At 39.0% G+C, this 25,329-nt stretch overlaps 2 protein-coding genes across 5 annotated transcripts in view; both read left to right on the plus strand.

Moving 5' to 3' along the window:
* Window positions 1-62: 62 nt before the first annotated feature.
* The window catches only part of BST1 (bone marrow stromal cell antigen 1), a 65,249-nt gene continuing 39,982 nt past the window's right edge, over window positions 63-25,329 (plus strand). The window contains exon 1 of the mRNA XM_074039440.1: window positions 63-193. The gene's annotated coding sequence lies outside the window, so the exon portion shown is untranslated. The remainder of the gene's footprint in view (window positions 194-25,329) is intronic.
* Window positions 217-14,702, plus strand: FAM200B (family with sequence similarity 200 member B). 4 transcript variants are annotated; one of them, XR_012434695.1, is made up of 5 exons: window positions 217-310; window positions 4,633-4,859; window positions 5,404-7,138; window positions 11,620-11,712; window positions 14,466-14,702. XR_012434695.1 is itself a non-coding variant. In XM_074039436.1 (4 exons), the coding sequence occupies exons 3-4, from the start codon at window positions 5,912-5,914 to the stop codon at window positions 14,547-14,549; spliced, it is 1,311 nt and encodes a 436-aa protein (XP_073895537.1). In that variant the 5' UTR covers window positions 217-310; window positions 4,633-4,859; window positions 5,404-5,911; the 3' UTR covers window positions 14,550-14,701. The 4 variants fall into 4 exon arrangements, 1 of the variants encoding a protein (XP_073895537.1); XM_074039436.1 differs by lacking the exon at window positions 11,620-11,712 and having other exon boundaries at window positions 14,466-14,701; XR_012434696.1 differs by lacking the exons at window positions 5,404-7,138; window positions 11,620-11,712; window positions 14,466-14,702 and adding an exon at window positions 3,242-3,351 and having other exon boundaries at window positions 217-433; window positions 4,633-5,010.

Raw genomic sequence — 25,329 nt, forward strand, 5'->3', positions numbered from 1 at the left:
AGTCGTTACCGCGCAGGCATTCAAATAACTCCCGCGACAGGAGGAAACCCCGCGAGACTGCCGGCATTGACTAGGGAAGTGGAAATGTGGAGCGTGCACCGCCGACTCTCTCGACTCCCGGACACCGCCCCGGTCTCACGCATGCGCAGAGGGCCTATCCAGGTCTTTCCGGCTGGAATGTGGAATTTGTGAGGTAAGCCGGAAGTGGTGTTGTGAAGGGAATTGTGGGGAGAGTTGAAGTGTACCTCCGCTGCAGAGACCTGAGGTTTGCGGCGCTGGTCCCGGCCGGGTTGCTGCGTCGGGGCTGGAGGTGAGGCGAGAAAGAAGGACAACCTCTGATGGGAGTGGACCGGAGTCCGCTAAAGCGAAACATTCCAGGGTTCGTTGCGGGGAAATACAGTCTGGTTTTGCCCCCCGTATGAATTGAGGGAAGGTGAGAGCAGCAGCAATCCGGGCCTGAAGGGCGATTATGCTGGGGTCGGCCGAGGGGTTCAGGCCAAAGTTCTTTGAAATCCTAGTTGGGTACCTGGAGGACGAGAAAACCGGTCAGGAGTCTCCTGGGAAGAGGGTCATATTTTAATCTAGCTAAAGCTGGTACCTGGCAGTTTCCACTCTTAAGGCCTAATGTGTGCGTAATATCAAAACAGGAAACAAAGGGAAATGCAAGAGATGGAAGGTAATTTTAAGTTAGTGGCTGTATGACAGTTTCGCAGTGCCTTCAGGAAGGTATCCAGCCTTATAAATCCTTTTTTAAAATAGACGATTTCAGACAGACAAAAGTAGAAACGAAACTGTAATACATGTGTACTCACCACTGAATTGGAGAAATAAATGATTATATTAAGTGATTGAAGTCCTTTGTCAGCTCTACCCCATCTCATTCTCTTCCCTTTTGCCCAAGGAAACCACTCTCCCAACCACCTTTATGCAATCAGTAATGTGTACATCTTTTTGCAGCTAGCTTGTTTTACATAATGTTTTTGAGATTTGTCAGTGTTGTATAACTCCACCTCATTCATCTTAATAGCTGAACGGATATTCTATTATTTTAATATGTCACTGTTAAGTATCTCCAGTGCCTGACATACTTTAGGACTGTAGGTAGCTAAATGTTAGTTGAATGTATGACTGCTGTAGCATTTGAACTAAGTAAAAAAGAATAAATAGGACTTCATGTGACCCAACAAGAGTATTCCAGGCAAAGGGAATAGTAGCCAAAAGCAGAGACATGAAAGTGCATGAACTATTTCAAGAATGTCCATACTTTTAGTACTGAAATGTGGAATGTATGGAGATCATGTGATGAACGAGAAACCTGGAAAGATGAGGCTTAACCTTAGAGGATATTATCCTGAAGAGCTTACACAAGCTCGGTGCCATTAAGTGCTTTTCCAGTTATGAAGAAGCTGATTAGAGCTGTATTTTCAGAAGATGATACTCACAGCACACTAGAGATATATCTTAGGATATAAAAGATTAGAGATAGGGAATTTTAGACTATCAAGCATTATAACAACAATCATTGCATTAAGCAAGTAAGACAGCCAGCCAGACTAAAAATCCTAAAACATTCTCCTAGTCCATCATATTATCACATTCCTAAACAATTATTAATATTTCATATTTTCTTCTGACAAACTTGCAACATTTTCTACTTGGGCCTTTTGCTTAGATGATACCTGGCATCCTATTCAGTTAAAAAAGAACTTCCCCATGCTTTCATCACCACATCTACGAGATCCGTTCCCTAATATACTGCCACTGCTATTACTGTAGGTGAACTGTCTGATTTAGGAGGGAGAGTAAACCCTTTAAAAATAACTTTTTAATACAATAGTAACTGAACTAGTGTTATAAACTTTCAAGGGGGCATTGAAACATGAAAAGTAAGAATATGAAAGAATAGAATGGTTAAAAGACAATTGCTTCTAAGAGAATAATGATCCATATATGGAGTAATGTAAAAATAAGATACTCTTTTAATGTATGTTTCTTTTTTTCAGGTAGATTTAGGTTCTAAGCTTTAAAAGCTAAATCTAAATTTACATGTATGTTTTTATAGGATCTTTGTTTCTACTATTTGTTAACATAAGCAGTTTATTATGAAATAGAATCTTCGACAATCCTATTTTAAATAATATGTTGTATTAGCCTTTGTCTTACATATTTCCAAATTGTCCAAATATAGTTGGATAACTTATTTGTTACTGACTGTGATAAAAATAGAATGTACATTGTACAGTTTACTACAGGTGTCATTAATTTTCTCATTCTTTCAAATACATTGAGTAACTACCATACAGCAAGCACTATTCTAGGAACAAGTAGATAAGATTTATTAGTGGAAAATCACTAACCTGAAACCAATCATATGACCATGTTAATGCACCTTGGTGTATGGGAAACTTTCAGCTACAAATATTTGATTACCTTAATTGTAATTCTTAAGGGAGGCTAAATAGATGGATAGCTGAATAAAGTTATTACTTGGAAATATTGCCATGTAGCCACAGGAGCCAATTTCAGTGCACACATCTTAAGCATCAGTGTACACATTTATAGGTCTTTGGTGTTTTTGACCAGCAGAACCCACCTGGGTTATGGAATCACACTGGTGTACTTGATCGTGTTCAGGTATGAACATGCTCTGATTTACATTGAGTACTAATTGAGAATGTCTATTTAAATTAAAGTTCCAGAACTTATGGTTAGGCCAGAACCTCAGGTTTGAATTTCTCTCCTAAAATTCCTCTGGCTTCTCATTAAAGCTGCTTTCAGAGATGTAAGTAAAGAAAGTCAAACAAAAGACTTTGTAGCACGTTTTGTTTAGCATGTTTTGTTTAGCACTGTTTTTCTTGAGCTATATATGATAAATATCTAGGGAGAGGTGGCAGAAGGACAAAATTGTAGTAGTTTGAGGTTTCTTGGGGGAAAGTTGAAGCATTAAAACATGTTAGCATCCGTATATGAACTTTTAACTATGGAAGGAAGAGTCAGTATTCCCTTTCAGGCAGGTGTTTATCTGGTTTAGACTGCCTCAAGGCTGTATATTGCCCTTCAACTTTTCTTATGCATTAAAAAGAGATCTACATGCATTTGCCTTCAGCAGTGTAGTTCTGATATTGATGACCACCCACTGTGCTGGGACATCCAAGACATATGTACCATAAACTCTTTAGTCCTGCTATTGTCCTTGGCAGAGGACATAAAACCTAATAAGAAAATCTTTTTCCCTTTCCAGCCAAGGTTAGGAATTTGTAACATGTCATCTTTCAAGGAAGCATCTAACCAAGATTAAGTCAAAGGCATCTACCAGGTCCTGAATTCTCTCCCAGATGCACACCTTTTAAGGTACAATCAGGTACCATATGTAATAAATCTCTAGCTATTTAACCATCATTAAAGCATTTAGGACTTTGATTTCCTAGAAAAACTCACTCCGCAAAATAATTGTGTTAAAAGGTAAAAAACCTGATCAGGAAAAAGAGGTTTAGGGCCAAACTGTACAACTTTGTAACTAGACCAATAACACAAAATAACAGTGTTTTTAAATGTACCCAGGATTTATTTTAATCAGATATGGTAAGATATGCAGATGTGAAAATGATTATCATGAAAGAAGAAATTTTTATACTCCTGGATCCCTAGAAGCGGGAAGCATATAGCACCTTACACCATGCAAGGGTGCCATACCTAGAAGCAGCAGGGTCAGTGGGGAGAGAAAGTACAAGGAATCTGCAGGAAAGCCTTTATTCGGTTTTCTTAGGAAGGAGTGGGCAAAACTGGATAAGCAGGCTTGAACAGGTTTAAAATTGGCTAGTTTAAATAATTTTGGCTGACTTGGGACATAGGGGATATCCCTAGTTGCCTGGTAGCTCGTCCTGGAGTGATTAGGACAGGGCAATATTGGCCAGGAGTGTAAGAACCCAAGATGTCTTGTGTTGGGGGTGGGGGGATTCTGGACTGGTTAGTTTGCATAGGAATTAGCTAACCCTGGGAGAGGTAGTACCTCTGCAGTCATCGAGGAACCACCTAGATAACCAGATCATCAACAATATAAAGATAAGAAAATACAATTAATGTAAACAGTCATAATAAACATACAGTATTAACACAGTTAAGACATGTTGAATTTTTAATAAATAAACACTACAGTAAATGTAAGACTGCACCCCTCCCAAAAAATTTGAGGTATTTTGATGGAAAACTATATAAGGAAAAGTTGAAACTACTGTTACGGTCATAAGACTGAAATATACTATGATCCAAGAGAGCAGTGCATCACTACCAAGGCAGGCATGACCAAGATAGGTGCAGCCAAGCAAAAAGGAAGTATGTATGGCGAGTAGGCTATAGTCCTTCATGGCTTGCGGTATTCTGTGTTGCTAATATACTTTCCAACTCCTGATGCCAACTTCTGGGTTTTACTGTTACTGTTTTTCTATTTACTAATCTCGAAGTGGTTTGCCTTACAGAAATAGGCCTAAGCCAATATAAGATAGTGATAAAGAGAGCTATAGACTTTTTGCCTCACCGTCCATGATCTCGGATGTCATAAAGGCCCCCATAGCTGGCAGTAATATTACTTTGTACAGTGATTCTTTAATGTCTTATCTCTGGTCTTATTCCCAGGTCAAGGATGCATTCCAGGAAAGTTCCATAAAAATATACCATCAGCTCCAACCCGATATTTGACCTAGCCATGGAAAACCTCATTGGCTCCTCACTAGATCAGACCATAAAAATGATTCAGGAATGAAAATCTAAGATAAATTCCCACCACTTCAAGATGTTCTTATACAAGTCAACAGTCTAGCAGATCAGCTAGTCTCTTTCATCATCAAGCAGACATACTCAAGGTACCAACACAGCAAAGGCACAAAATGTCTCTATATCAGTGTTTTTCACAGTATATGTGAGACCCATTAGTGAGGCATGAAATCAATTCTGTGAGTCACAATGAACTTTTTTTTTAAAAAAAAAAAACAAAATAAAATGTAAAATACCAAAGTGTTGAATCCTTTGCCTGAATTGTGCACATTACAAGGAATGCTGAGTTCAATTTCAATATGTGAGAGGGTTATTTGATGGAGGGGATATGATGAATAGAATGTATATTGGCTAAGAAATGGTTTTCAGTCATTTATTCAGGGGTGTCTTGCTTGATTTTTATAATAGCAAGGTTAATGTTGTACAGTCACATTTTATATTACAATTACTTGCAACTAGTTGTGAAGTCTGAGATACTCAGTTGAGATTCAATTGCAAACTTTGAGTGTAGTTTTTGAAAATATGTTATTTAGACTATATATATTTATTTCTTTTTTGCGTTAATGCCAATTATAACATTTTAATCAAACTGGAACAAATTGCTATTAAAATGGATCATTTCTTTATTAAAAGAAAGAGGAATAGTGAAGTGAAATATACAGAAGCATGTTCAAGTTCATCTGTTGAATCTGGAATTGTGAATAGTGACAATATTGAGAAAAATACTGACTCCAGTCTGCAAACTTCAAGTTCATTTGAGCCGCATTTCAAAAAGAAAAAAGTAAGTGCAAGACGTTATAATGAAGATTACTTAAAATACGGCTTTATCAAATGTGAAAAACTCTTTGAAAATGACAGACCTCAGTGTGTTATTTGTAATAATATTCTTGCAAATGAAAGCTTAAAACCTTCAAAATTAAAAAGGCACTTAGAAACTCAGCATGCTGAACTTATTGATAAGCCTCTTGAATATTTTCAAAGAAAGAAAAAAGATGTAAAGTTATCAACACAATTTCTTAGTAGTTCTACTACTGTTAGTGAGAAAGCCTTATTATCATCATATTTAGTTGCATATCGTGTGGCAAAAGAAAAAATAGCTAACACAGCTGCTGAAAAAATTATTCTTCCAGCGTGTTTGGATATGGTGCGTACAATATTTGATGATAAATCCGCTGATAAATTAAAAACTATACCTAATGATAACACAGTATCTCTTCGAATTTGTACTATTGCAGAACATTTAGAAACAATGCTTATTACTCGGTTACAGTCTGGTATAGATTTTGCAATCCAGCTTGATGAAAGCACTGATATTGGAAGCTGCACAACACTTTTAGTTTATGTCAGATATGCGTGGCAAGATGATTTTATGGAGGATTTTTTGTGTTTTTTAAATTTAACCTCACACCTAAGTGGATTAGATATTTTTACAGAATTAGAAAGACACATAGTTGGCCAATATAAATTAAACTGGAAAAACTGTAAAGGAATTACAAGTGACGGCACAGCAACCATAACTGGAAAACATAGCAGAGTAATTAAAAAATTACTAGAAGTTACTAATAATGGTGCTGTGTGGAATCATTGTTTTATACATCGTGAAGGTTTAGCATCCAGAGAAATTCCACAGTCTCTCATGGAAGTATTGAAAAATGCAGTGAAAGTTGTTAATTTTATTAAAGGAAGCTCATTGAATAGCCGGCTTCTTGAAACATTTTGTTCAGAGATTGGAACTAACCATACCCACTTACTTTATCATACCAAAGTTCGCTGGTTGTCTCAAGGGAAAATACTAAGCAGGGTTTATGAGCTCAGGAATGAGATTCACTTTTTTCTCATTGAAAAAAAATCTCATTTGGCAAATATTTTTGAAGATGATACTTGGGTAACAAAATTGGCATATTTAACTGATATTTTTAGCATTCTTAATGAACTGAGTTTAAAACTACAGGGGAAAAACAGTGATGTATTCCAACATGTTGAACGTATTCAGGGATTTCGAAAGACGTTATTGTTATGGCAAGTAAGACTTAAAAGTAATCGTCCTAGCTACTACATGTTTCCAAGATTTTTGCAACATATTGAAGAGAATATTATTAATGAAAACATTTTGAAAGAAATAAAGTTAGAGATATTGTTGCATCTCACTTCTCTATCTCAAACTTTTAACCATTTCTTTCCAGAAGAAAAATTTGAAACATTAAGGGAAAACAGTTGGGTAAAAGATCCATTTGCTTTTCGAAACCCTGAATCAATAATTGAGCTAAACTTGGTGCCTGAAGAAGAGAATGAATTATTGCAGCTTAGTTCTTCATATACGTTGAAGAATGATTATGAGACCTTAAGTTTATCAGCATTTTGGATTAAGGTAAAGGAAGACTTTCCATTGTTAAGTAGAAAGAGTGTCCTGCTATTACTACCATTCACAACAACTAGTTTGTGTGAACTAGGGTTTTCCATCTTAACCCAGTTCAAAACAAAGGAAAGAAATGGGCTGAATGGTGCAGCAGCTATGCGGGTAGCGTTATCTTCCTGTGTTCTAGACTGGAATGAACTTATGAACAGGCAAGCACACCCATCATAGTAAATAAAATCTTACCTAGTTTTTGTTTTTGCGTTTCTTATTTTGTAGTATTTTTCTATGTTATATTTAAATGCTACTATAACATTGTGATACTTTTGTTATGTTTTAATTTTTGTTGTATTTAATAAAATTATGTTCATTGAACAAAAATTTAATGAATTTCTGTTAGAGGCCAGGAATTATTCCAGAGACATTTGGGTTACAAAAGTGAGCAAAACAGATAATTCCCTAGTAGAGTTTATATCCTGGCAAGGAGAAATTGAAAATAAACCTAATAAATAAGCTTTATAATATCTAGAAGCTATTAAGTGCTACAGAAAGAGTAGTAAAAAGGAAGATCAGGGAAGCATTGGGGAACCAAACCATGAAGGGTTCTGAAGACCATTATTGGGCCTCTGGCTTTTGTCAGTGGACTAGAGAACATTGAAGGGTTTAAGCAAAGGAGAGAAATGATCTGAGCTAGGTTTTAATAAACACTCTGGTCACTATTTTAAATGCTTAGGATAAGTCTGAATTAAATGTTACTTTCCCCTCACTGGGCATGGTGGCTCAGACCTGTAATCTCAGCACTTTGGCAGGCCATGGCAGAAGGATCAGTTGAGCCCAGGAGTTCAAGACCATCCTGGGCGACATAGTGAGACCTTGTTTCTACTAAAATTTTTTAAAAAATAAACCAGGTGTGGTGGTGCACACCTGTAGTCCCAGCTACTCGGGAGGCTGAGGCAGGAGGGTCGCTTGAGCTCAGGAGTTTGAAGTTGCAGTCATCTGTGACTGCACCACGACAGTCCAGCCTGAGCAAGAGAGTGAAACCCTGTCTCAAAAAAATTAAATGTTACTTCCCTAAAAAAAACCTTTTCTAACCACCCTAGGGTAAATCCTCCATTATTACTTTTATTTATTTGTTTTCCTTGTAGTGTATAATATGTAATAATTTTGATTGCTAATTGTCATTCTGCCACCTTGGAGTATATAATTTGTAATTATTTGATTACTATTCTTCCATAGTGGGGGAGATGATGTCCATTTGCCTGATACATAGTGTGTATTCAATATACATTTGCTAAAGAATACATGAATCAATAATACCTAACATCTCTAATTTGCAGTCATTCCCAAGAGTAATTATTAAATATGTGGCAATTTTCTTTGCCTTTTTTACTTTCAAAAATCTAACTTTGACATAACTTCTGTAACCATCCAGAAATGACATTGATGTTACTTCTTCACATTGTTGCTGATGCTTAAGCAATGTATATTGTGTAATATACAACATAGTCTTCAAACTAATTTCAATCTCTGCTTCTCTGTGTACTCCGTTATCCCACTGGGTGATATCATTTGGCATGGTCATTCTCATTAAAATCATACAGCGTAGCAGTACCTTTCCATCTGCTACCGTGCCTAGCCTTATTTAATTTTTCAGATTTTCTATTCTATTGAAGGTAATTGATTTTTTCTTTTTTGATGCTTGAAATAAAGTGTTGAAAAACAATTCTCGGCCGGGCACGGTGGCTCAAGCCTGTAATCCCAGCACTTTGGGAGGCCGAGACGGGCGGATCACGAGGTCAGGAGATCGAGACCAGCCTGGCTAACACGGTGAAACCCCGTCTCTACTAAAAATACAAAAAACTAGCCAGGCGAGGTGGCAGGCGCCTGTAGTCCCAGCTATTTGGGAGGCTGAGGCAGGAGAATGGTGTAAACCTGGGAGGCAGAGCTTATAGTGAGCTGAGATCCGGCCACTGCACTCCAGCCTGGGTGACAGAGCCAGACTCTGTCTCAAAAAAAAAAAAAAACAATTCTCTGTGAATAGCTCATATTTCTGCACAGTCTGAATCCCGTGTTTGACCATGTTCGCATCCAAATTAAGAATGTGTAAAGGAAACATTCCAGGATAGTGAAGCTAGAGATAGCACCTCCCATAAACACATCCCAGGGAAGTAAAGATAAAGCCTTCTCTTTTCTCACACCAGGAGGTGAATTTGCCTACATTCCAGAAATAATGAGTAATGTCTCTGGAGAAGATGGGCAGACATGTCAGCAACCCTATAAAAGCCTAGAAACTTAAAATTTGGGGCTCCTGTTCTGTAGTGCAACCCACTCCATGCAGAGGTAACACTTGGCCCTTAGTGTATTACATTACAGGAATTGGAGCATGGGGAACACACACAATGCTACTCTGGCTGCTGTTGTGTTTTGTTTGTTTTTTGTTTTGTTTTGTTTTTTTTGAGACGGAGTCTGGCTTTGTCTCCTAGGCTGGGGTGCAGTGGCGCGATCTCGGCTCACTGCAAGCTCCACCTCCTGGGTTCACGCCATTCTCCTGCCTCAGCCTCTGGAGCAGCTGGTACTACGGGTGCCTGCCACCACGCCCGGCTAGTTTTTTTTTGTATTTTTAGTAGAGACAGGGTTTCACCGTGTTAGCAAGGATGGTCTCGATCTCCTGACCTCGTGATCCAGCTACCTCGGCCTCCCAAAGTGCTGGGTTTACAGTCGTGAGCCACCGTGCCCGGCCTCTGGCTGCTGTTTTTATTGTAAATAAGAAACTGTGTCTCTGATCCAGAGGTTTGTGTGTTTCTGTGTCTCCTTTGTAAAATCTCTTTTACCATGTAAGGTAATATTCATGGGTTTCAGGGAGTAGGATGTAGACATCTTTGGGGAGGCCATTGTTAAGCCTACTGTAGTCCACCCTCTGGTCCCCAAAGACTCATCCATCCCATGTGAAAAATACATTCACCCATCCTAAGGTCCCCATAAATCTTAACCCATTATAGCATCAGCTCAAGTGCAAATCTCATCTAAGTTTCAACTAAAGAGTCCCAAATCTTGTATCTAAATTAGATATGGGTGCAGTTCTGAGTATAAATCTATTCTGGGGCAAAGTTTTATATCTAAGGACCTGTGAAACTAGAAAGCAAGTTCTGTGCTGTAAAACAGTAGTGGGACAGAAATACGGTGACAGTCATAGACGTTCCCATTCAAAAAGGGAGAAAATGAAAGCCAAAAAGAAAACACCAATCCCTTTTAAAGTCCTATGGGCAAACTCCACTAGGTTACTAAGCCTGAGAATAGCTGTGGCTCCTACCCTGCCCTCTGCTGGGGCTCCAACCCTCAGAGCCATCCTTTTTGATGAGGAGTACCACATGTCTGCTACTGAATAGTTTTATCAGCCCATTTCCTGCTGGTAGAATTTAGGGAGCTCGATTGCCTTCTTTCATTTCAACCACTCTGTCTCTTTTAGTCGAATTTCACAGTGTTTCTATTGGTAAACAAAACATTGTGAGTCATAGGGATTCACTCCATTGAGAGAGAGGCTCCTCAACAGATGTTTCCTGAATAATCCTAGCTCTACTTGGGGCTTCTGCTGAGATTGGTTGAGGTGGTTTGTGAGTCACATGCCTCTTCAAAGAGCCCTCTGTGTATCAGAATACTGTAATCTTTTGTGCTTCCTAAGCAGCAGCAAAAGACTACCCACACTTACAAATAGTTAGGATAATAAATTTCATATTGTATATATTTTACTACAATTTAAAAATCAAAAACTTTTTAAAGAAGGATATGCAGCCACATTGTTGGCTTTCTCACCAGAGCATGTTTTCCTTACAGTGGATCTCTCAGCTTTGGCATCTTTTGCAATCTGGATGGGCTGAGAATTTCTCAAATCATTAAATCATGGTTTCATTTTCTAACAGTTCTCTCAATTTATCCCTTTTCTCATTTTTCTAAAAGCAACAAGAAAAATCCAAGTCAGACCTTCATCACTGCTTGGAAACTGCAACTATACAAGTTCATTGCTTAAAAGTTCTGTTTTCTTACAAGTATAGGACACAATTCATCTAAGCTTTCTACCACTGTATAATAAGAACCCTCTTTCCTTTAGTTTCCAAAAATATGTTTCTCATTTTCTTGTGAGCTCTCACCAGCAGCGCTTTTAACATCTATATTTCTACAGTTTGTGGTGTGTGAAGATTTTTTCTGATATGATACAGGTTTTCTCTACCATGCTTTTCACTTACTTCCAAGCCCTCATAACACCCATATTTTTACTAACAGCCTATTCAAGCATATTTAGGCCTCTTCTATCACATTCCTAAGAATTTTTCCAGTCTTTCTACAGATTATCCAAACCCAAATTATTTCTATAACTTCAGTGTTTGTTACAGCAAAGTTGTCATAATATTGGGGCCAGAAAAATCTTTCTCTTGACTGAACTCACCTATTCTCCAATCTTGCTTTTTCTTTGGGGTGCCTTCCTCATGGACTCTGGTCAGGATTAAACAAGAATAATAGTCCTACTCCTGGTGACTGCCAAGTTCAACCTTACAAATGAAGAGAAAAGGGGGCAGAAAGAGTGACGGTTTCAGGTACCCAAATCTGTATTTGTTTCCTATTGCTGCTTTAGCAAATTGCCACATAGTGACTTAAAGCAACATAAATTTATTCTTCTTTGGAGTCAAATGTATACTGGGTGAAAGTCAAGGTGTCAGCAGTATTCATTACATCTGGATTATTCAGGGAAGAATGTTTCCTTACCCTTCCAAACTTCTGAAGTCTGCCTACATCCCCTGTCCTATGGCTCCTTCCTGCATCTTCAGAGCCAGCAGCATAATATCTTCAAGCATCTCTCTGCTTTTGCCATCTCATTATTTTCTCTGTGTCTCTGATTTACCTGACTTCCTCCTGTAAGGACTCTTAAGATTACATTGGACTCATCCAGATAATCCAGTCTATTCTCCCCATCTTAAGATCCTTAATTTAATCACATCTGCAAAGGCCTTCTTACTATGTAAAGTAACATATTCGTAGGCTCCAGGGTTTAGGACATGGACATCTTTGCTGGGTTATTTTTCAACCTTCCACAACAGACAATAAACATACAGAACATATAAGATAAGCATTCAAAACCATCATTGAGAGCACCCTACGGAACACATTATTCTAAGGCCTTTAAATGCATAATCTCTCTTCATTCTCTGGCAGTCAAGAATTCTGGCCAAGAAAAGAAACACAGTTTTCAATAAGGAAGCTCAGAAATTACTGATAATTCATAATGATCAAAAGAACAAAGTGAAAATACCTTAGCATTGTGCTCAATTGCTTTAAGTTATAACCGTAATTTTCCTGTCCAATCTCCGTCTGCATCCTGTTTACCAATCGAACTAAACTTTCAACTGTTTTCAGAAGTTCCATAGTTTTTCCTTTTCTGCCTTTGCTCAGGCAATTCATTCCATCTGAAATCTCTTTTCCTCCAACTGTATATATCAGCATACTGCTATTTCTTCTTCTAGATATTTATATAAGTGGAGTAATAAAGTTTGTGTTCTTTTACATCTAGCTTCTTTCATTTAGCATATTTTTAAAAGATTTGTCATTATTTTGTATTGCTAAATAATATTCTATTGTATGATGATGTTGCAAGTTATTCTATTCTCGTTGGACATTTGCATTATTTACTGTTTTGAGTTATGAATTAAGTTTCTACAAACATAGGCACAAATCTTTGCATAGATGTATTTTCATATTTCCTTTGGTAAATACTTAGGAGTGGAATATCTTCTTGGGTGAAGTATTTGCTCAACTATTTTTCCAATTTTAAGATGTGGTTGTTTTTCTTATTTTTGTGTTTGTTGGATATAAAATGCTCCAGAAATAAATGCCCGGTGCCACGAAGTAAAACCAGCACTCGGGCAAAAGTTTAATCCTCTCAGCAAGGCAATTGACTTCTGCAGAAGGGTGCCACCTGTGCCAATTAAGATCGCAAGAGCACAGAGAACAAAGGAGACTAGGGGATTTTTATATCCTTAACGCAATTCCTACCTCTGTGTCCCTCCCCCATGGGCTAGGGTCCGACTGCACAATCTGAACTGACCCGACTGGCTACTTGTACGTAGTTTTCTAAATATAAAAGGGGAGGGGGACGTGAGGTGCAGAGGTAGAACAGGTGAGACGTGCAGTTTCGGGGACAATGGGTGCAGGTAACCAAGGGAACAGATGTGAGTTATTGATTAGGGATGACGGAAAAGGGGTAGGCTGTTTTACAGTAACTAGGGGCAAGGAGGAACAGGACAGTTGAATTTGAGAACAAAAGACAAGGAAGTTAGCAGGCTAAATTTTTGAAGAGAAACTCAGAGAAATTCGTTGTATCTTACAATTCCTCCTTTTTAAATTTTCTTATGATTTTTCTCTTCAAACTTTTTAACATGTCTTGGCTTTGCAGTTTGTTTTGATCTTCTAACAGGAAACGCTTACTTGAATAAGGTGGAGGAGAACTAAGGGAGGCTTTAGTAAGTGCTGTTTGTACAATTTTTTGTATTTGCCCGTGGATGCATGGTATGACACATCACCTAATGAGTACACCTATTATGATTGCAAGAGAAATAAGAATTGAGGCTATGATTCCTTTCTATTTACGAAACCACTTTCCTAGCCATTCTGAAATAGGGTCATCGGCTTCAGAATTTTTAGCTAATTGATTGGATAAAGCAGTAAATCCCTGCAAGGCCTTTGTTATACTTCCATTGGGAGCAGTGTTGTTTGGGATGAAGGTACAATGTTGGGTTTTAATTATAACACAAACCCCACCTTTTTTTGGCTAATAACATATCTAGAGTTATTCTGTTTTCCCAAGCCATTTGGCTAGTAGGCCTTAATTGTTCGGCTGTTCCTTTGATAGCATCCTTGGTATAATTAATAAACTGCTGCTGATTATAATAGATGTAATTTATCCAAGCTACATTTTTATTAATAGTTACCTGTGGAAATATGGATTTAAATCCTGCAGCTATTTGGTCCTGGGCTTTGAATCTGTTAGGCACTTCTTGTGGAACTCCAATGACGTCTATGTTAACTTGAGAGTCTATTTTTTGTGTGTGTTCTGGTTTTTCTTTTTCTGGTTGGTGAAATGCCAGGGTTAAAGGGATAGCCAATTGGATAAGAGCATAAGTACTACTCTCCAATTACCTGGCAGAGTGTCCAGTAAGTGTCCACCACAATACCACCATACATCTGTTTGAGGATGACTAAGGGCAGACTGATGGACAAGCTCTTGGAAACTCTTAAGCTCATGGCATCCCGTTAAGCTTCCAAGGAATGCAACATTATCCCCCTGTCGTGACAGACACAAGGTGAAACTGACATCGGGAAAAGGAAGCTGAATGGTCCTCGGGGGCTGATCTGCAGGGTGTTGGACTTCGGGATATAGCAGAGAGAGAGCTTGGCATGATTTGTTGCCCCAAGCCATAGAATCCTGGAAGAGAGCTACCATGCAGCCCATTCCTGGTCAACTGGGAGGCAAGTGGAAAGGGGACTCTCTGGCCCTCCAGCTAGCCGTGCACACAAGCGTAACAACTGCTTTTATTTAATGTGCTTGGGAGGTGAGCATGCGCAATGTGTTTAGGAAGCTGTATGCATGCCATCTGAGGCTTTCTTCCATTTTCCAGGAGAGTGCCCCTGGAAGGTCATACTCCACCATTTTGTCTCTTAATGTACATGATCTGGAAGTTGCTTCTCCCTGGTCTCTGCATTCAATTAACAGTTTAGTGCCTCAGGTGTGGACCATCAGGAAATGGCCTCTCCCTGGTGTCAGCTGCCAATTTATCACTTTTAAAGAGGCAATGTAATAAATGTAATAACCGCCAGACCATCACCCAACATTCCTAGTGGGCGGGGGAAGAACCCTCTCCTGCCCCACTCATGCCTAATTACATGTAACACACAGAACTTTTTCTTTTTTTTCTTTTTTAAGCTCATCAGCTAGTGTTAGTGTTTTTTAATGTGTGGCTGAAGTTAGTGTTATATTAGTGTTAGTGTTTTTTATGTGTGGCTTATTCCAGTGTGGCCAAGGGAAGCCACAAGATTGGACAACCCTGTTTTTTGGATACATACCTTTGTCAGATACATATATTGCAAGTACCTCCCAATTTGTGGATTGCTCATTTTCTTAGTGGTGCTTTTTGAAGAGCAGAATTTTTTAGCTTTGATGAATGTCAATACATAAATTTGTGTTTTGGCTTTTAGTATGTAGAACAAAAATTAAATTTTAAGGCCTTCAGCCATCCGAATGGTTCCTTCCTCTAGCGAAGGGCATTCCAGAGTTACCTGAAAATCTAGTTCAGGCCATGATGCAAGAGGGGCTTGGACATTATACCCCTCCAGCATTAACATCAACACAGACCTTAAGTCTGATAAGACACATTTACAGTCTATTCTCTCTAAAGCCTGCTAACACTGGAGGCTTCATCTGCATGATAAAACCTCTCCACAACTTCTTATTGTAACCTAGACATTCCTTTCAACTGATAGTAACTCTTTCAACCAATTGCCAAGCAGAAAATTTTTAAACCTACCTATGACCTGGAAATTCTCCTCCCCAGCTTTGAATTGTCCTGCCCTTCCACATCGAACCAATGAAAATCTTACATGTATTGACTGATGTATTATGTCTCCCTAGTACAAAAGCAAGCTGTACCCCAGCCACCTTGAACACATGTCATCAGTACCTCCTGAGGCTGTGTGACAGGTGTCACTGGTGTTGTCCTTAACCTTGGCAAAATAAACTTTCTAAATTGACTGAGACCTGTCTTAGATATCTTAGGTTCATAGGTGTTATAACTAAGACATTTTTGCTTATAAGTTTTTATATTTTCAGATTTTATGTTTCGCCTATAACATATTTTTTGGTTAATTTTTATGTATGGTGTGAGGTTCTTTTTCTTTTTTTATGCGGATATTCAGTACCATATGTTTAAAAAGACCATCTTGGTCAGGTACTATGGCTCACACCTATAATCTCAGCACTTTGGAAGGCCGAGGCAGGTGGACTGCTTGAGTCCAGGAATTGGAGGACAGCCCGGGCAACATGAAAAAACCCCATCTCTACAAAAACTAGAAAAAGTAGCTGGGTGTGGTGGCACACATCTGTAGTCCCAGCTACTGGGGTGGGGATAGGGGCTGAGGTGGGAGGATCACCTAAGCCCAGGAGGTCAGGTTATAGTGAGCTGTGATCATGCCATTGCACTCCAGCCTGGCCAGCAGAGTGAGACACTGTCTCATAAATAAATAAATAAATAAATAAACTACCTATAACTCCACTGAATTACCTTGATGTCTTTATTGAAAAGCAATTGACCATATTTATGTGGGTCTATTTGTAGAACTTTTTCTTGCTGTATTTACCTATACATCTATCTTTACACTAATACCATGATGTCTTTGTTTTTGTAGCTTAATAGTAAGTCTTGAAATTAGACAGTAGTATAGATCCTCCAACTGTGTTCTGATTTCTTAAAATTGTTTTGGCTATACTAGATCTTTTACATTTCCATGTAATTTTTTTTTTATTATTATACTTTAAGTTCTAGGGTACATGTGCACAACGTGCAGGTTTGTTACATATATATACATGAGCCATGCTGGTGTGCTGCACCCATTAACTCGTCATTTACTTTAGGTATATCTCCTAATACTATCCCACCCCCCTCCCCCCTCCCCAAATAGGACCCGGTGTGTGATGTTCCCCTTCCTGTGTCCAAGTGATCTCATTGTTCAATTCCCATCTATGACTATGAGTGAGAACATACGGTATTTGGTTTTCTGTTCTTGCGACAGTTTGCTGAGAATGATGGTTTCCAGCTGCATCCATGTCCCTACAAAGGACACGAACTCATCCTTTTTTATGGCTGCATAGAATTCCATGGTGTATATGTGCCACATTTTCTTAATCCAGTCTGTCACTGATGGACATTTGGGTTGATTCCAAGTCTTTGCTATTGTGAATAGTGCTGCAATAAACATACGTGTGCATGTGTCTTTATAGCAGCATGATTTATAATCTTTGGGTATATACCCAGTAATGGGATGGCTGGGTCGAATGGTATTTCTAGTTCTAGATCGTTGAGGAATTGCCACACTGTTTTCCACAATGGTTGAAATAGTTTACAGTTCCACCAACAGTGTAGAAGTGTTCCTATTTCTCCACATCCTCTCCAGCACCTGTTGTTTCCTGATTTTTTAATGATTGCCATTCTAACTGGCAATTCTAACTGGTGTGAGATGGTATCTCATTGTGGTTTTGATTTGCATTTCTCTGATGGCGAGTGATAATGAGCATTTTTTCATTGTCTGTTGGCTGTATGAATATCTTCTTTTGAGAAGTGCCTGTTCATATCCTTTGCCCACTTTTTGATGGGGTTGTTTATTTTTTTCTTGTATATTTGATTGAGTTGTTTATAGGTTCTGGATATTAGCCCTTTGTCAGATGAGTAGATTGCAAAAATTTTCTCCCATTCGGTAGGTTACCTGTTCGCTCTGATGGTAGTTTCTTTTGCTGTGCAGAAGCTCTTTAGTTTAATTCGATCCCATTTGTCAATTTTGGCTTTTGTTGCCATTGCTTTTGGTGTTTTAGACATGAAGTCCTTGCCCATACCTATGTCCTGAATGGTATTACCTAGGTTTTCTTCTAGGGTTTTTATGGTTTTAGGTCTAACATTTAAGTCTCTAATCCATCTTGAATTAATTTTCGTATAAGGAGTAAGAAAAAGATCCAGTTTCAGCTTTCTACTTATGGCTAGCCAATTTTCCCAGCACCATTTATTAAATAGGGAATCTTTTCCCTATTTCTTGTTTTTCTCAGGTTTGTCAAAGATCAGATGGCTGTAGATGTGTGGTATTATTTCTGAGGGCTCTGTTCTGTTCCATTGGCCTATATCTCTGTTTTGGTACCAGTACCATGCTGTTTTGGTTACTATAGCCTTGTAGTATAGTTTGAAGTCAGGTAGCATGATGCCTCCAGCTTTGTTCTTTTGGCTTAGGATTGTCTTGGCAATGTGGGGTCTTTTTTGGTTCCATTATGAACTTTAAAGCAGTTTTTTCCAATTCTGTGAAGAAAGTCATTGGTAGGTTAATGGGGATGGCATTGAATCTATAAATTACCTTGGGCAGTATGGCCATTTTCACAATATTGATTCTTCCTATCCATGAGCATGGTATGTTCTTCCATTTGTTTGTGTCCTCTTTTATTTCACTGAGCAGTGGTTTATAGTCCTCCTTGAAGAGGTCTTTTACATCCCTTGTAAGTTGGATTCCTAGGTATTTTATTCTCTTTGAAGCTATTGTGAATGGGAGTTCATTCATGATTTCGCTCTCTGTTTGTTACTGGTGTATAGGAATGCTTGTGATTTTTGCACATTGATTTTGTATCCTGAGACTTTGCTGAAGTTGCTTATCAGCTTAAGGAGATTCTGGGCTGAGACAATGTGGTTTTCTAAATATACAATCATGTCATCTGCAAACAGGGACAATTTGACTTCTTCTTTTCCTAACTGAATACCTTTTATTTCTTTCTCTTGCCTGATTGCCCTAGCCAGAACTTCCAACACTATGTTGAATAGCAGTGGTGAGAGAGGGCATCCCTGTCTTGTGCCACTTTTCAAAGGGAATGCTTCCAGTTTTGCCCATTCAGTATGATATTGGCTGTGGTTTTGTCATAAATAGCTCTTATTATTTTGAGATACGTTCCATCAATACCGAATTTATTGAGAGTTTTTAGCATGAAGGGCTATTGAATTTTGTCAAAGGCCTTTTCTGCATCTATTGAGATAATCATGTGGTTTTTGTCTTTGGTTCTGTTTATATGCTGGATTACATTTATTGATTTGCGTATGTTGAACCAGCCTTGCATCCCAGAGATGAAGCGCACTTGATCATGGTGGATAAGCTTTTTGATGTGCTGCTGGATTCGGTTTGGCAGTATTTTATTGAGGATTTTTGCATCGATGTTCATCAGGGATATTGGTCTAAAATTCTCTTTTTTTGTTGTATCTCTGTCAGGCTTTGGTATCAGGATGATGTTGGCCTCATAAAATGAGTTAGGGAGGATTCCCTCTTTTTCTATTGATTGGAATAATTTCAGAAGGAATGGTACCAACTCCTCCTTGTACCTCTGGTAGAATTCGGCTGTGAATCTATCTGGTCCTGGACTTTTTTTGGTTGGTAGACTATTAATTATTGCCTCAATTTCAGAGCCTGCTATTGGTCTATTCAGGGATTCAACTTCTTCCTGGTTTAGTCTTGGTAGAGTATAAGTCTTTGGGAGAGTCCAGGAAATTATCCATTTCTTCTAGGTTTTCTAGTTTATTTGCATAGAGGTGTTTATAGTATTCTCTGATGGTAGTTTGTATTTCTATGGGGTCGGTGGTGATTCCCCTTTATCATTTTTTATTGCGTCTATTTGATTCTTCTCTCTTTTCTTCTTCATTAGTCTTGCTAGCGGTCTATCAATTTTGTTGATCTTTTCAAAAAACCAGCTCCTGGATTCATTGATTTTTTTGGAGGGTTTTTTGTGTCTCTATCTCCTTCAGTTCTGCCCTGATCTTAGTTATTGCTTGCCTTCTGCTAGCTTTTGAATGTGTTTGCTCTTGCTTCTCTAGTTCTTTTAATTGTGATGCTAGGGTGTCAATTTTAGATCTTTCCTGCTTTCTTTTGTGGGCATTTAGTGCTATAAATTTCCCTCTACACACTACTTGAAATGTGTCCCAGAGATTCTGGTGTGTTGTATCTTTGTTCTCATTGGTTTCAAAGAACATCTTTATTTCTGCCTTCATTTTTTTATGTACGCAGTAGTCATTCAGGAGCAGGTTGTTCAGTTTCCATGTAGTTGAGTGGTTTTGATTGAGTTTCTTAGTCCTGAGTTCTAGTTTGATTGCACTGTGGTCTGAGAGACCATTTGTTACAATTTCTGTTCTTTTACATTTGCTGAGGAGTGCTTTACTTCCAACTATGTGGTCAATTTTGGAATAAGTGTGATGTGGTGCTGAGAAGAATGTATAGTCTGTTGATTTGGGGTGGAGAGTTCTGTAGATGTCTATTAGGTCTGCTTGGTGCAGAGTTGAGTTCGATTCCTGGATATCCTTGTTGACTTTCTGTCTGGTTGATCTGTCTAATGTTGACAGTGAGGTGTTAAAGTCTCCCATTATTATTGTATAGGAGTCTAAGTCTCTTTGTATGTCTCTAAGGGCTTGCTTTATGAATCTGGGTGCTCCTGTATTGGGTGCATATATATTTAGGATAGTTAGCTCTTCCTAATGAATTCATCCCTTTACCATAATGTAATGGCCTTCTTTGTCTCTTTTGATCTTTGATGGTTTAAAGTCTGTTTTATCAGAGACTAGGATTGCAACCCCTGCTTTTTTTTTTTGTTTTCCATTTGTGTGGTAGATCTTCCTCCATCCCTTTATTTTGAGCCTATGTGTGTCTCTGCATGTGAGATGGGTCTCCTGAATACAGCAAACTGATGGGTCTTGACTATCCAGTTTGCCAGCCTATGTCTTTTAATTGAACCATTTAGTCTGTGTACATTTAAGGTTAATATTGTTATGTGTGAACTTGATCCTGTCATTATGATATTAGCTAGTTATTTTGCTTGCTAGTTGATGCGGTTTCTTTCTAGCATCGATGGACTTTACATTTTTACATGTTTTTGCAATGGCTGGTACCTGTTGTTACTTTCCATGTTTAGTGCTTCCTTCAGGGTCTCTTGTAGGGCAGGCCTGGTGGTGACAAAATCTCTAAGCATTTGCTTGTCTGTAAAGGATTTTATTTCTCCTTCACTTATGAAACTTAGTTTAGCTGGATATGAAATTCTGAGTTGAAAATTCTTTTCTTTAAGAATGTTGAATATTGGCCCCCACTCTCTTCTGGCTTGTAGAGTTTCTGCCGAGAGATCTGCTGTTAGTCTGATGGGCTTCTCGTTGTGGGCAACCCGACCGTTCTCTCTGGCTGCCCTTAACATTTTTTCCTTCATTTCAACTTTGGTGAATCTGACAATTATGTGTCTTGGAGCTGCTCTTCTCGAGGAGTACCTTTGTGGCATTCTCTGTATTTCCTGAATTTGAATATTGGCCTGCCTTACTAGGTTGGGGAAGTTCTCCTGGATGATATCCTGCAGAGTGTTTTCCAACTTGGTTCCATTTTCCCCGTCACTTTCAGGCACACCAATCAGACGTATATTTGGTCTTTTCACATAATCCCATATTTCTTCGAGGCTTTGTTCATTTCTTTTTAGACTTTCTTCTCTACACTTCTTTTCTCACTTCATTTCATTCATTTGATCTTCAATCGCTGATACTCTTTCTTCCAGATGATCGAGTCGGTTACTGAAGCTTGTGCATTTGTCACATAGTTCTTGTGTTATGGTTTTCATCTCTATCAGTTCTTTTAAGGACTTCTCTACATTGGTTATTCTAGTTAGCCATTCATCAAATGTTTTTTCAAGGTTTTTAGTTTCTTTGCACTGGTTACGTAGTTCCTCCTTTAGCTCTGAGAAGTTTGATCGACTGAAGCCTTCTTCTCTCAACTCGTCAAAGTCATTCTCCGTCCAGCTTTGTTCCGTTGCTGGCAATGAGCTGAGTTCCTTTGGAGGGGGAGATGCGCTCTGATTTTTTGAATTTCCAGCTTTTCTGCATTGCTTTTCCCCCATCTTTGTGGTTTTATCTGCCTTTGGTCTTTGATGATGGTGATGTACTGATGGGGTTTTGGTGTGGGTGTCCTTTCTGTTTGCTAGTTTTCCTTCTAACAATCAGGACCCTCAGCTGTAGGTCTGTTGGAGTTTGCTTGAGATCCACTCCAGACCCTGTTTGCCTGGGTATCAGCAGCGGAGGCTGCAGAAGATATAATATTGCTGAACAGCAAGTGTTGCTGTCTGATTCTTGCTCTGGAAGCTTGGTCTCAGGGGTGTACCCTGCCATGTGAGGTGTGAGGTGTCAGTCTTCACCTAGTCGGGGATGTCTCCCAGTTAGGCTACTCAGGGGTCAGGGACCCACTTGAGCAGGCAGTCTGTCTGTTCTCAGATCTCAGCCTCCATGCTGGGAGATCCACTGCTCTCTTCAAAGCTGTCAGACAGGGGCATTTACCTCTGCCGAGGTTTCTGCTGCTTTTTGTTTAGCTATGACCTGTCCCCAGTGGAGGAGTCTACAGAGGCAGGCCGGCCTCCTTGAGCTGTGGTGGGCTCCACCCAATTCGAGCTTCCTGGTGGGTTTGTTTACCTACTTAAGCCTCAGCAATGGCGGGCACCCCTCCCCCAGCATCACTGCAGCCTTGCAGTTAGATCTCAGACTGCTGTGCTAGCAATGAGGGAGGTTCCAAGGGCGTGGGACCCTCTGGGTCAGGTGTGGGATATAATCTCCTGGTGTGCCGTTTGCCAAGACCCTTGGTAAAGCGCAGTATTAGGGTGGGAGTTACCGGATTTTCCAGGTGTTGTGTGTCTCAATTTCCTTTGGCTAGGAAAATGAATTCCCTTCCCCCTTGTGCTTCCCATGTGAGGCGATGCCTCACCCTGCTTCAGCTCTTGCTGATCGGGCTGCACCTGTGGACCAGCGTCAACTGTCCGACACGCCCCAGTGAGATGAACCCGGTACCTCAGTTGAAAATGCAGAAATCACCCGTCTTCTGTGTTGTTCATGCTGGGAGCTGGAGGCTGGAGCTGTTCCTATTCGGCCATCTTGGGCACGCCCCCCCATTTAATTTTTTAAATGTGCTTTCAATTTCTTTTTTTTAAAAAAATATTTGGGATTTTGATTGGAATTGCACTGAATCTAAAGACCAATATGGAGAAACTTTACATTGTAACAGTATTGAGTCTCCCAATCCATGAAAGTGATATATCTCTCAAAGTAGTCAAGTCTTCCCTCAATTCTTTCTCTCTCTCTCTTTCTTTTTTTTTTTTTTAGAGACAGGGTCTCACTGTGTCACCCAGGCTAGACTGCAGTGGTGTGATCTCAGCTCACTGCAACCTTGGTCTCATGGGTTCAAGCGATTCTCCTGCCTCAGCCTCCCAAGTAGCTGGGACTATAGGTGTGTGCCACCACACCCAGCTAATTTTTGTATTTTTAGTAGAGATGGGGTTTCACCATGTTGGCCAGGCTAGTCTTGAACTCCTCACCTCAAGTGATCTGCCCGCCTCAGGCTCCCAAAGTGTTCTCTCAATTCTCTGAGCAGTGTTTTGTAATTTGCAGTGTATGTGTATTGAATGTCATTCTTGATCTGGGTGCTGGTTATTCTTTTTGTGAACATTCATTGACCCATTTAAGATTTGTGTACTTTTCAGTATGTTTGTTTTATTTCAATAAAATGGTTGAATTAAAGGATATGAAATACCTACCTTAAAAGTCCAAAAACCTTCTATTAGGGAGAATCTCAAACATATATAATAGTAGAAAGAATTTTATAATCAACTCTCATATACCTTTCAACCAATAATGATAAACATCAATGCAAGGCCAATCTTGATTTATCTATATCACAATTCCTTACCATTCTCCCCTTTCCTAGATTATTTTGAAGCTAATCCCAGACCTAATTCCATCTGTAAATGTTTCAGTATGTATTTCTAAAAGATAAGCACTATTTTAAAACCACAATACCATAATATCATTATTATAACTAGAAAAACTTAACATTGGTTACTGAATATTTAGACTGTCTAAAATTCAAATTCATTGGTTGTGTCATAATTTTTTTTTACAGTTTGTTTAAGTTAGTATTTAAACAAACTTCACAAAATGCATTTATTTAGTCTTGTAATTATCTTTTAATTACAGATTAAAAGATAATTTTAATCTGTAAAATTATTTTACATATTTTACATACATATTTTAAACCTTTAGGTTTCCCTCCTTTTTCTTTACATTTAATTATTGAAGAAAGTGAATCATTTGTTCTGAAAGATTTTCTACATTCTGGATTTTGCTAATTACAATACCTGCAGTCAGTGCTGTGCTAGTAATTATATAATAATATTTCTGGGTAGGGTTGAGATGGGGTGAATGGGCTCTGCTTTGTAGTATTTTCTGGTTTTCTTGATGTAAATACTACCACCATAGTGATTTCAAGCTGCCAACATGATGCCACTGAATGCAGAATTGGGAAAAGATGTGTAGTAGCACAACTTTACATAATATTTCTACTGTAAAAATGAAATAGATATAAATATCCCCAAGAGCATAAATAGCAGCAACATGTAGTAAAATAATTAAGAAGTTATGTATTTTGGATGTTTATTACCTTTGCTTTTATTTATTTATTTATTGAGACAGAGTCTCGCTTTGTAGTCCAGGCTGGAGTGCAGTGGCATGGTCTCAGCTTACTGCAAGCTCTGCCTCCCAGGTTCATACCATTCTCCTGCCTCAGCCTCTCAAGTAGCTGGGACTACAGTTGCCAGCCACCACACCCAGCTAATTTTTTGTATTTTTTGTGGAGATCACCATGTTAGCCAGGATGGTCTCAATATCCTGACCTTGTGATCCACCTGCCTCAGCCTCCCAAAGCGCTGGGATTACAGGCGTGAGCCACCGCACCCAGCCTATTTTTTTTTTTTTTTTTTTTTTTTTTTTGAGACGGAGTCTCACGCTGTTGCCCAGGCTGGAGTGCAGTGGCGCGATCTCGGCTCACTGCAAGCTCCGCCTCCCGGGTTCCCGCCATTCTCCTGCCTCAGCCTCCTGAGTAACTGGGACTACAGGCGCCCGCCACCGCGCCCGGCTAATTTTTTGTATTTTTAGTAGAGACGGGGTTTCACTGTGGTCTCGATCTCCTGACCTTGTGATCCGCCCGCCTCGGCCTCCCAAAGTGCTGGGATTACAGGCTTGAGCCACCGCGCCCGGCCCAGCCTGCTTTTAATATAATTTATTTTGTTATAGGTTTATATAATTTAATTTTTAATTATGACTGTGTTTAACAAATGGCTCACAGATTTTTGAAAATGTATCTGTCAAATATTGTCAGCCAGTTTCAGTGCATGGCTGCCTGTAGTATCATTTAACATATCCCTCTATCCCCTATATTTCCTGAAAACTGTAGTTAAATCTGAAGGTTTGCTAGATTCAGATTAGACAGATAGATAGACAGACAGATGCATGGATACTTCAAAAGTAGTGCTGTGTATTTCCTGTTGCCTCACACATCAAGATGAAGTCATGTTTTGAGGGTTTGTG

The sequence above is a fragment of the Macaca fascicularis genome, chromosome 5, assembly GCF_037993035.2.
Source record: "Macaca fascicularis isolate 582-1 chromosome 5, T2T-MFA8v1.1".
NCBI lineage: Eukaryota > Metazoa > Chordata > Mammalia > Primates > Cercopithecidae > Macaca > Macaca fascicularis.